Source organism: Coregonus lavaretus, assembly GCF_964263955.1.
Source record: "Coregonus lavaretus genome assembly, chromosome: 8".
NCBI lineage: Eukaryota > Metazoa > Chordata > Actinopteri > Salmoniformes > Salmonidae > Coregonus > Coregonus lavaretus.
The window spans coordinates 18,131,665-18,144,357 of record NC_139995.1 but is presented as its reverse complement, the minus strand read 5'-3'; the positions used below and the strand labels follow the sequence as shown (position 1 = coordinate 18,144,357).

The 12,693-nt window shown below is 44.0% G+C and overlaps 2 protein-coding genes across 2 annotated transcripts in view; one reads left to right on the top strand and one right to left on the bottom strand.

The window, feature by feature from the left end:
- Positions 1-6,030, top strand: part of LOC311133928 (nuclear receptor coactivator 3-like) — a 35,988-nt gene extending 29,958 nt beyond the window's left edge. Inside the window, exons 14-21 of the mRNA XM_084167547.1 lie at positions 40-157; positions 322-493; positions 609-965; positions 2,698-2,799; positions 2,937-3,177; positions 3,427-3,607; positions 3,715-4,012; positions 4,146-6,030. Coding sequence (XP_084023673.1) covers positions 40-157; positions 322-493; positions 609-965; positions 2,698-2,799; positions 2,937-3,177; positions 3,427-3,607; positions 3,715-4,012; positions 4,146-4,157 — 1,481 coding nt within the window. The 3' untranslated portion in view covers positions 4,158-6,030. The remainder of the gene's footprint in view (positions 1-39; positions 158-321; positions 494-608; positions 966-2,697; positions 2,800-2,936; positions 3,178-3,426; positions 3,608-3,714; positions 4,013-4,145) is intronic.
- Positions 6,031-10,563: 4,533 nt separating this feature from the next.
- On the bottom strand, positions 10,564-11,938 carry LOC311133930 (DNA-binding protein inhibitor ID-1-like). The gene is made up of 2 exons (XM_084167552.1): positions 11,318-11,938; positions 10,564-11,101 (listed from the first exon to the last, which is right to left on the bottom strand). Exons 1-2 carry the CDS (start codon positions 11,672-11,674, stop codon positions 11,066-11,068), a joined length of 393 nt encoding a protein of 130 aa, XP_084023678.1. The 5' UTR covers positions 11,675-11,938; the 3' UTR covers positions 10,564-11,065.
- Positions 11,939-12,693: the final 755 nt, after the last annotated feature.

Here is a 12,693-nt window from a genome sequence, read left to right as displayed (position 1 = left end):
TGTTTGATTGGTTCATGCTGAATTCTACTGCCTCTATAGGTTCCAGTGAGGTGAATATGGGGATGAGTCCCTTCAGTGGGCAGGGTCCTCCACCTCAGTCCCCCTCCTGGCCTGACAGTGCAATGGGAATGGACGGACCACCCATTAACACAAATAGGTGAATAACCATCTTCATCTCACACACACACACACTCTCATCTGTTCGCTCTGTCTCCTATTAACCCACACATCATTAACACGTAGTGTGAAGTACGTTGGCTCCTCTTTATACAACTAGTGCCTGCACTGATCCCCCCCCCCCCTCCCCTTGTTGTGTACCAGGCGTCAGTTTGGGAACCCCCTGGATGAGCTCCTGGTGCCGCCCTCCACCAGCCAGGGGCAGAGTGATGAGCTGGCGCTGCTGGACCAGCTGGACTCTCTGCTCAACAACACTGACGTCATCGCCCTTGAGGAGATTGACCGGGCCCTGGGCATCCCCGACCTCGTAGGACAGGTACCTTATGAGGACATTCGGATAACATGGAGCGTCCTCTATTTACGGCCCCTATAAACCATGTGACAAGAACTACACTGTTATATTGACTATGTCTGACCTCTCTCCCACACAGAGTCCTGGTCGAGAGCAGCAGCCACAGCCAGGTCCGGGGCAGAGGTCCCCATCAGAGCCCTTCCCTGGCCCAGGACCAGACAGCTCCATGGAGATGGAGCAGAAGCCCATGTATGTCCAGGGGTATCCAGGACCCCCCTCCATGGGCATGCAGTCAGCCTATGGGGCCAACCCCATGCAGGGCCAGTCCTCTGCTGGCTTCAACCCCATGAACCAGATGGGGGGTCAGGTAGGCTCAGGGGGCTTCCCTGGCATTGGGGGCATGGGTCACCCCCGCGCCACCATGATGAGACCCCGCATGATGAGCGCCACCAAGCCCCTCAGACTGCAGCTACAGCAGAGACTACAGGGCCAGCAGGTATTAGCATGACACACATGACTTCGAAGTTGCAGAAGAGGCTATATTTGATTGTGATAGATAGGTCTAGATATAGAAGCACATATAAAAGCAGGCAGGTGGGTGACCTACAGTGGGGGAAAAAAGTATTTAGTCAGCCACCAATTGTGCAAGTTCTCCCACTTAAAAAGATGAGAGAGGCCTGTAATTTTCATCATAGGTACACGTCAACTATGACAGACAAATTGAGGAAAAAAAATCCAGAAAATCACATTGTAGGATTTTTAATGAATTTATTTGCAAATTATGGTGGAAAATAAGTATTTGGTAACCTACAAACAAGCAAGATTTCTGTCTCTCACAGACCTGTAACTTCTTCTTTAAGAGGCTCCTCTGTCCTCCACTCGTTACCTGTATTAATGGCACCTGTTTGAACTTGTTATCAGTATAAAAGACACCTGTCCACAACCTCAGTCACACTCCAAACTCCGCTATGGCCAAGACCAAAGAGCTGTCAAAGGACACCAGAAACAAAATTGTAGACCTGCACCAGGCTGGGAAGACTGAATCTGCAATAGGTAAGCAGCTTGGTTTGAAGAAATCAACTGTGGGAGCAATTATTAGGAAATGGAAGACATACAAGACCACTGATAATTTCCCTCGATCTGGGGCTCCACGCAAGATCTCACCCCGTGGGGTCAAAATGATCACAAGAACGGTGAGCAAAAATCCCAGAACCACACGGGGGGATCTAGTGAATGACCTGCAGAGAGCTGGGACCAAAGTAACAAAGGCTACCATCAGTAACACACTATGCCGCCAGGGACTCAAATCCTGCAGTGCAAGACGTGTCCCCCTGCTTAAGCCAGTACATGTCCAGGCCCGTCTGAAGTTTGCTAGAGTGCATTTGGATGATCCAGAAGAGGATTTGGAGAATGTCATATGGTCAGATGAAACCAAAATAGAACTTTTTGGTAAAAACTCAACTCGTCATGTTTGGAGGACAAAGAATGCTGAGTTGCATCCAAAGAACACCATACCTACTGTGAAGCATGGGGGTGGAAACATCATGCTTTGGGGCTGTTTTTCTGCAAAGGGACCAGGACGACTGATCCGTGTAAAGGAAAGAATGAATGGGGCCATGTATCGTGAGATTTTGAGTGAAAACCTCCTTCCATCAGCAAGGGCATTGAAGATGAAACGTGGCTGGGTCTTTCAACATGACAATGATCCCAAACACACCACCCGGGCAACGAAGGAGTGGCTTCGTAAGAAGCATTTCAAGGTCCTGGAGTGGCCTAGCCAGTCTCCAGATCTCAACCCCATAGAAAATCTTTGGAGGGAGTTGAAAGTCCGTGTTGCCCAGCGACAGCCCCAAAACATCACTGCTCTAGAGGAGATCTGCATGGAGGAATGGGCCAAAATACCAGCAACAGTGTGTGTAAATGTTTGACCTGTGTCATTGCCAACAAAGGGTATATAACAAAGTATTGAGAAACTTTTGTTATTGACCAAATACTTATTTTCCACCATAATTTGCAAATAAATTCATAACAAATCCTACAATGTGATTTTCTGGATTTTTTTTTCTCATTTTGTCTGTCATAGTTGACGTGTACCTATGATGAAAATTACAGGCCTCTCTCATCTTTTTAAGTGGGAGAACTTGCACAATTGGTGGCTGACTAAATACTTTTTTCCCCCACTGTATATGGATGGCAAATGTGAGTAACTTTGTTCTCTCCCGCTGTAGTTCATGAACCAGACCCGTCAGGGCATGGGCATCAAGATGGAGAATGCCCCTACAGGAAACCCTGCGATACGGCCCGGGATGGAGCCCGGCATGGACGGTCAGGTACACCCCTTCCACATCATGCTCCATTAAATCAACATCTGGTAGGGTAGACCACCTCACACACACTGATGAAACCCATGCTGTTGCCATGCAGTACTTGCAGTCATATCAGTGTTTTCCCCTGTCTGCTTGGTCAGCCTGGCTTCCTGAATGCTCAGATGATGGCTCAGCGCAGCAGAGAGATGATGACCCTACAGATGAGGAGACAGAGGATGATGATGATAATGCAGCAGCAACAACAGCAGCAGCAACAGGCTGCAGCAGGAGGCTTCAGCCCCCCACCTAACGTAACGGCCCCTGCAGGCATGGACAACCCCATGGCAGGACCCCCCATGAACCAGCCAGGGCAGCAGCAGTTCACCTACGGCGGAAACTATGGTGAGCTATCTGACCTAAATTCATATCCATTTATTTACTAGCCTTGATGAGTCTCCTCCATTGACTATTCTCTAAAATAGAAGGCTCTGTACTCCCAACTCTTTCCCCCATTCATACCCTTCTGACCAGGAGTTTTTCCATCCATGGGGGTTGTAACGTAAACTGTCTTCCTCTCTTTCTAACTGTTATTTCTAACACAGAATTTACAATGCAGACATGAAATGATAAGACTTGTGGCTGTGCCTATAGGAATGAACCAGCAAGGAGACCCCTCGTTTGTAGGCGCAGGCAGCAGCCTGCCCAGCAACATGATGCCAGGTCGCATGGGAGGACCTCAGAATCCCATGATGCAACAACAGCCCCAAGGCAGCCCCATGTACCAGTCAGCAGACATGAAAGGCTGGCCACAGGGTGGCATGGCACGGAACAAGTATGTCTGATACACTGATATAATGGCAAAAAACACACTCCATTACTTCCTGTTCTATCTCCATCTACTTTGTTCTTTATACTTCTCTGTATTTCTCTGTCTTTCAGCTCATACCCCCAGCAGCAGTTCACCCAGCAGGGGAACCCAGGCCAGTTTGGGGGGCCCATGATGATGAACGGCTCCATGGGCGGGCCAGGCCCAGTCAGTGGTGCTGCTGGAGCACAGATGGGCCAGATGCAGGGGCAAATGTCTGGACAAATGCAGGGGCAAATGTCTGGACAAATGTCTGGGCAAATGTCTGGACAAATGTCTGGGCAAATGCAGGGGCAAATGGCTGGGCAAATGCAGGGGCAGATGGGCATGAACTCCATGGGATTGGGCCGAATGCCAATGGGACCTGAACAGGTAAATAGTTTGTCATTTGTCAGTAAATCAAGATAGTTATAAAATGTCATAACTTCCCAGTAGTTATTTGATAGCTCAGGCTGAACTGTGTGAATTTATTGTAACATTAGCCTACATTTTGTGTCATTTACAGAAATATTGCTGAAAATGTATGTAATCAATAAGAGCCTTCATCCGGAAGGCAGCAGAGACTGCAGTGCCCCAGCAGAGACTGAGAGCCTGGCCAGGGGCCACCAGACACAGCTCCAAGATCTGCTCCCGCCACTGTTCTCAGCCCTGTGTGTAGAGAGACTCGTAAGAAGCCACAGTGAGACTGAGTGACAGAAATAAAGACACCTAATGCAGCCTCTCACTGTAGGCTTGCCTCTCTCTGGAGGACTGTGTGAGTGACTTAGTTCAAGAAAACGCCCTGCTTTCTCTTCCTGTAACCTGTGGGAGTGTGATCGGCGTTAACCTGTGGGAATGTGATCGGCGTACTGCCTTCTACACCAGAGGAGGCCTCATCGTGTGTGTGTGTGTAAGGGGTGTATTCAGTAGTCGGATTCCATTGCGAAACATTTTGCAACAGAAACCGTTTACATTTTACTCTTGGAACCAAACGGAACAGTACTGGGAGGGACCTACCTGAATTTGTCCAATAGAAACTCTTGTTTTTGTTGCAAAAGGTTTTTCGTTTGGAGTAAACGGTTTCCATTTCGAAGCGTTTTGCAATGGAAACCGACTAATGAATAACACCCCTTGACCACTGGAGCTAGCTGTCATACAGTATACAGTATCAACACTGGGAAACAGAATCTATTTGGAAACAGGATGGGATACGGTACAACTAGCTATGGCTGCACTTTACCAGAAGGCTTCTATGTAAAAGGTTTGTTGCAATATTTCTTAGTCATTATAGCCTTACCAGAGATTCAATGCATTCACAGCATTGGTTTTCTTTTCCTTTTATCCTTTGGATGTGCCTCATTTTGTTTTTAAATCATCAGGAGCTGTAAGCACAGGTTATTTCTATATTATGCAGATTCAAGCAATACAAATTTCCTCTATGCTTTAAACTGAAACTGAGCATCATGAACTCATAAGCAAACGGTACTGCAGTATTAGATCAAATTAGTCACAAATGTATTCTATGTGAATAAAAATTGTGAATATGCTACAAATGGATCATACATGCTTTTTATACGTCACTTTTTTTGCACAGTGTAAGACTTGGTCCAATTCTAGAAGGTCAATACAATTTTAGTTTGTAGTTTATTTGAGCCTTTTGGACGATGTTAAGTGAGGGTGTGTGGGTTTCCCATTTTCCACTTTGTCCTTATCCTCTGAACATGTTTTTTTACGTGATAAGCTGTCTATTTCTTTTTAGAAGCACTTTTATTTCTGGTGTGTTGACTGTTTGGAACTTCGAAATTATCGAAAGGTTTGATGGTGGTGAATATGGAAAGAAACACAGGACTGAAGTGAATGAAGAAAGGGCAGTCCCTCAAATGAGCAGAGATGTCTGGCAAGCTGATGTGTAGGAATTGTGTATAAACATTGTAGAAAAAGATGGGATGGGGTGGGGACAGTTCCTAAAGTAGTTATCCTTCCTTCCTTCCTTCCTTCCCTAACTCTTGTTTTCCTCATTTCCGTTGACTGTTACTCTTGACTTTCCAAGAAATCTACCTTAAAACATTGCGCAATCCAAATATATTTTTCCAGTTCGTTGTTTAGCGTCTGACGTTGACGGTGTACATTTTTATCTATGCATTGTATATGCAGACAGTTACTGGGTACATATCATGAAATTATAAATGCATATTTAGATTTTGTACTGAAAGCATAGGTGACTGCGTATTGTTCAGAGGCCAGTGGGTAGCTAACAGTAGCAGTAATGTGTGGATGTATAATTGACTGGCAAAGCCCTTTGCTGTGGAAGAGGAATACCATATGGAATGAAATAATCTTTTTTTTCCTCCAGAAAATATAATTATTTTATGTCCAGTTTTAATTACTTAATGAAATTACCTAAGTAGAATTGTATTAAAGAGCAAAAACAAAGGATATTTTCACCTGGGTATGCTTATTTTTTGTTTCCTTTTTTATTTTACAGGATGTATGTAACAAACGTTTTTTTTTTCTCGATATTGATGTAAATACACATTTATATTTAAACTCATGGCTCCAACCGTTGGTTTTTTTTGTCCACCGTTCATTAATCAAGAAGAATTGAGGGTTGTCTAATGAGGCATGCCTCATCTCTGGATCTTGACGGACACCAAGAATACCGGCATGGGGTGGAATGAGCTGGAGAAGGCTGCTCACAACCGAGTGCGATGGAAAGTAATCTTCAATGGCCTATGCTCCCAAAGGATCGACGAGCCTAGGTAATAGCAATGCCTCATTTATTAGCACACACGATGAGCACCCAAGGTTCAAATCAGGGTTCAAAATTGCTTTGTGTCCTTCTCATGGAGCACTATCAGCAGTAGCGTTCTTGACGCTATGTCCACCTCAGTCCTATTATTACTTATCTGGGGGCCCAGACAATGTACACTGATTTAATTCACATTCATGGCATATTTCACAGAGGCAAAGTAGAGACAGTTGAAGTCAGAAGTTTACATACACTTAGGTTGGAGTCATTAAAACTTGTTTTTCAACCACTCCACAAATTTCTTGTTAACGAACTACAGTTTTGGCAAGTCGGTTAGGACATCTACTTTGTGCATGACACAAGTAATTTTTCCAACAATTGTTTACAGACCGATTATTTCACTTATAATTCACTGTATCACAATTCCAGTGGGTCAGAAGTTTACATACACTAAGTTGACTGTGCCTTTAAACAGCTTGGAAAATTCCAGAAAATTATGTCATGGCTTTAGAAGCTTCTGATAGGCTAATTGACATAATTTGAGTCAGTTGGAGGTGTACCTGTGGATGTATTTCAAGGCCTACCTTCAAACTCTGCCTCTGCTTGACATCATGGGAAAGTCAAAAGAAATCAGCCAAGACCTCAGAAAATAAATTGGAGACCTCCACAAGCCTGGTTCATCCTTGGGAGCAATTTCCAAACGCCTGAAGGTACCATGTTCATCTGTACAAACAATAGTACACAAGTATAAACACCATGGGACCACGCAGCCATCATACCGCTCAGGAAGGAGACGCGTTCTGTCTCCTAGAGATGAACGTACTTTGGTGCGAAAAGTGCAAATCAATCCCAGAACAACAGCAAAGGACCTTGTGAAGATGCTGGAGGAAACAGGTACAAAAGTATCTATAACCACAGTAAAACGAGTCCTATATCGACATAACCTGAAAGGCTGCTCAGCAAGGAAAGAGCCACTGCTCCAAAACCGCCATAAAAAAGCCAGACTACGGTTTGCAACTGCACATGGGGACAAAGATCGTACATTTTGGAGAAATGTCCTCTGGTCTGATGAAACAAAAATAGAACTATTTGGCCATAATGACCCGAGCTATGCCACTAGAGATCCTGGTTCAAATCCAGGCTCTGTCGTAGCCGGCAGCGACCGGGAGACCCATGGGGCGGAGCACAATTGGCCCAGCGTCGTCCAGGGTAGGGGAGGGAATGGCCGGCAGGGATGTAGCTCAGTTGGTAGAGCATGGCGTTTGCAACGCCAGTGTTGTGGGTTCGATTCCCACAAGGGGCCAGTATGAAAAATAAAAACATAATGTATGCACTCACTAACTGTAAGTCGCTCTGGATAAGAGCGTCTGCTAAATGACTAAAATTTAAAATAAGTAAAAAGGGGGTGGCTTGCAAGCCGAAGAACACCGTCCCAACCGTGAAGCACGGGTTGGCAGCATCATGCTGTGGGGGTGCTTTGCTGCAGGAGGGACTGGTGCTCTTCACAAAATAGATGGCATCATGAGGAAGGAAAATTATGTGGATATAATGAAGCAACATCTCAAGACATCAGTCAGGAAGTTAAAGCTTGGTCGCAAATGGGTCTTCCAAATGGACAATGATCCCAAACATTTTTATTTATTTTTATTTTATTTCACCTTTATTTAACCAGGTAAGCCAGTTGAGAACAAGTTCTCATTTACAACTGCGACCTGGCCAAGATAAAGCAAAGCAGTGCGGAAAAAACAACAACACAGAGTTACATATGGAATAAACAAAACGTACAGTCAATAACACAATAGAAAATCTATCATACTTCCAAAGTTGTGGCAAAATGGCTTAAGGACAACAAAGTCAATGTATTGGAGTGGCCATCACAAAGCTCTGACCTCAATCCTATAGAACATTTGTGGGCAGAACTGAAAAAGCGTGTGCGAGCAAGGAGGCCTACAAACCTGAATCAGTTACACCAGCTCTGTCAGGAGGAATGGGCCAAAATTCACCCAACTTATTGTGGGAAGCTTGTGGAAGGCTACCCGAAACGTTTGACACAAGTTAAACAATTTAAAGGCAATGCTACCAAATACTAATTGAGTGTATGTCAATTTCTGACCCACTGGGAATGTGATGAAAGAAATAAAAGCTGAAATAAATAATTCTCTCTACTATTATTCTGACATTTCACATTCTTAAAATAAAGTGGTGATCCTAACTGACCTAAGACAGGGAATTTTTACTAGGATTAAATGTCAGTAATTGTGAAAAACTGAGTTTACATTTATTTGGCTAAGGTGTATGTAAACTTCCAACTTCAACTGTATATTTTACTGTAAAGAGTCTTTGAACTGTAAAGAGTGGTGGTGTAAATCCCAATAACATTGCACGGTGCCTGTTCTACACATGACGGCTGTGTTCAGATTGCTGCTTTCACGTGGTACCAGTTTAAAGCCTGTGAATTAACCATGAATAAGATTGAGACACATTTGATGTCCTTTGGGTGGTATCTGAGTTTCAAAGACTGTAGTCCACCAAGCGGCCACATGGGTGCGGTATATTATAAGGCATTTTTAAAAAAAACATCGATAAACAGGCTACACATTCATTGCTTGGCTGGCTACCCACCCACACTCATAGCGAAATATAGAGCAGCTGAAGAATTCATTTTGAGTAGTCAAGCAAACGCACTCATGCATGCGTAAAGTATTTAGGAAAGATATCTACTCTAAAATAGTTATGGAATCTGTTTAGTGTGATTGGGGGGTTGGAATGAAAGCAAATATGCAATGTTGGTCATATCATTGTATTATATCACTAGGCTAGGCCCTATCTGTAGCCTATCCAACGTTCCGAGGCAGAATTATGTAAGAGGGCTCATAAACTGTCCTCTGACAAAAAGTGTGATTGAAAAGTGTAATCAAATGGTAAAATATAATTATTGGAAAAATATATGTATAAAAACGCCGGAGTTTGTGGCCTCCCGAGTGGCCCAGTGGTCTAAGGCACTCCATAATTGAGGGTTCACTACAGACCCAGGCTGTGTCACGGCCCTAACCGGGAGTTCCATTTGGCGGTGCACAATTGGCCCAGCGTCGTCCGGGTTAGGGGATGTTCTATGTTAGTTATATGTTTCTTTACAGAAAGTGAAAAGTATATTTTAATAGCTGTAGGTCTCCTATATGTGGGAATAGAATCTATAACAGAGAGCGATAGTCTCTTTCTTGGCAGAGCCCCCGGCCCATCTGCGGCCTGGCTCTTAGAGTACTGTTTGTTAATGTTTCAATCAGCTGTGTGTTGAGGAATGTGGAGCTATTTAACCTGAACTTCCCCAGGTGTGCAGAGGCGCCGCTCAGTCTGGGTCCCGCCGCCCTCCCCTGCCCTTGGCACAAAGCTATCACACAAACACAATCACACACTGGCGGTGCCTCAGAACGCCAGGGCTGCAGCTGTGCGCATCGCACCGCAGGGAAATGGGAAAAACATTGCACCATGGGAGATAGAATAAATCTCAACGAATTGCCTTTCCAAAACCAATTTAACCCCTTCCCTGCCGAAATAGAAAACGCTAATGCATAGGATCCTCAACTAAAACACAATTATTGATATCAGTGTTTTATAACATATCCCAAATTGTTATCTATTTTTGATGAATTCCTGATTAGACCGAATACTTTCCTATAACTTTCCAAATTTGTTTGACAGAGAGTGCATAACCTTTTATACACTTCCGCACATATTTTCTGCATGCTAGTTATCATTGTCAATATCCGTCAAGACCTCTTAACTCAACACTCCACCGTGTTATTTCATATGTTAACGAGGACTACAACAGCAAATTACAAGTTAACTCTTAAGTCATTATGTAGGCTACCAGCGGTGGTCCAATGTCATTTCAGACATTACATTTACATTTTTAGTCATTTAGCAGATGCTCTTATCCAGAGCGACTTACAGGAGCAATTAGGGTTAAGTGCCTTGCTCAAGGGCACATCGACAGATTTTTCATCTAGTCAGGAGCTGAGACAGCTGATTCTGAATAGTTGAGCCAGTGAGTTCAGGGAATGTTTGTTTCCCTCTACTCTCAGCCTGTGCATCTTATGTGCACATGTAAACACTATAATAAATGTATAATGGCTAACTAAATGTGATGTGACTGGGAAATGATCTGTGGCACACACACACCATAAACACCAAAAGCCATGTTTAAAAAAAGTATTGCCTTGTTTTAATAAAAACACCATTAAGGTACATTGTAAAAAAAACAATATTTTTCACATAGTGTGGCATTGTAATATACAATACATTTTGTCGCTCAGGATACTGAGAAAATTAATACATCTTATTTTACACAATTTTGAATTTTCTACATGTTTTACAAGATACAAAAACGTTGTATTTCTTGAGAAACTCCACACAACAACAGGCGAAGCTGTTTGCAGTAACTGCCATGGTCCCATGACTAACACAGTCTATTCGGACCCACTAGTCTCCATGAGATCAGAGACCTCGGGATGGATCGAAGGCCTTGAGTGACAGTTCCTTTCTTCTTCAGAATGTCAATCAAAAGTATTTTCTAGCATGGGAGTTTGCAACTTCCCTACTTGCCTCAAGGTTTGTTTGTGATCTAATGTCACATAATATAACCTTGTTCATTCATCGTGGTGCTCGCTCTGGAACGATGGGGCGATGCTCTGAGAGGTCTAGCGGCACATGATTCTGTCATCCGAGCATCCATTCTGGAGAGAAGATAAAAAAGTTAGGTCAGTGTTTGCTGTGAAAGTACTTGCCTACTAGTTTCAATGCAACATAACTTTATTCACGGTTATAAACCACCTTTACGCACGGCTACAGTTTATTCATATTTAGGATACCTCCAACAGCCAAGTCTGATATTGGGAGACACTAGGTAGCTCTTGCAGAAACTCATCAAGACATGTCAGAGTGATATTTACCTCGACAGCGATGCTTGCCAGCTCTGCATTCAGGGTGGTCAGAGGTGTGCGGGGCACGCTGCTCTGCTGACGGCTCTTCTCCGGCTCGTCCAGCTCGACCTGCAGGTCCCAGATATAGTCAATGACGTGCTGGAGGATCTCCACCTTGCTGGCCTTCTTGTTGGTGGGCAGAGTTGGGACCAGCTCCTTCAGCTTGCTGTAGCAGCTGTTCATGTCTTGCAGAAACACGGTCATCTGCTCGTCCAGCAGCGGGATCTTGCATTTGGAGATGGACAGGCTCTGGTCGGAAAGGCACCGCACCATGTCCTCGCCGCCAACCTTGCTCTTCAGTGCGCAGGTAGGTCCGACAACCTTCATATTGGCTGATGGTGTAGCTGTAGTTTCCAAGGATAATGAAAAGATGGTGCGTAAAAGTTTTGGAGATTAGCGAAGGCTCCAAAAGTATTGTTAGTAGTCTTGGGAACGTTGTCTCAGTAATGTTGACAGTTCTCAACAACGCACGAGTGTACCGCCTTGAATTTATAATAGACTGGACATGGGGGCGTGCCCAAACTTGTCCTGTTTGCGGTGCGAGGGCCAATAGCGCGGCCGTGTTAGCGCTAGAAGGACATTTCACAACTGTGTTCTTGGCCAATGGGAGCGTGCGCCTGGTTATAAGGATTTAGAATATGTTTGAGAGAAGGCGTTACAAATGGAAACAAATGTGTATTTTTACGGGTGATAGGCCTATGTGGGAATCCAGCTGGCCATGGCTTGGGGACTCTGCAGGTGTAGAGTGCCTGGGGACACTCAAGAGGTGGTGTTGTGTATGGGTATGGGGGATATGTGGTGTGTGTCGGATGGGATGAATGGCTAGTATTAATAACCATAGCCCCTGAGATTTGCCACCCAGCAGTTAGAGGGCACCTTAGATGACCACATTATAAATGTGCCATAAATGAAGAGATATTCAGACTATGAATAATTGGTTTATTACCATTGGGTATAGTGTAATATGATTAAAGTCCATTCAAACAATTTGCTCTATATCTATAACACTCCTGTGTGCAATTTATGATTGAGAGAACTTTACACACAAGGGGGAAAAACAACATTCACAATTTAGTGTAGTGTTAGTTATTATTTATTATAAATATTTATTTATAGGCCAACATGTATGTATTTGGCGCACTTTCTCCCGTTATTCACCATAATTTGCTGAGAATGTGTGTTAAAAGTCAAACTAAGCTTCCTTTATACTTACAAACTGCACTTTTTAGCACAGACTCTCTTTTTCCTCTCATGAAGGGAAGCCCCTGTGAGTCACTTCACGGATTCCTTCACATGTTCTCCGTGTGTGCTCAGCCTTGTGTGCACATTGAAATTGCATTGCTCTG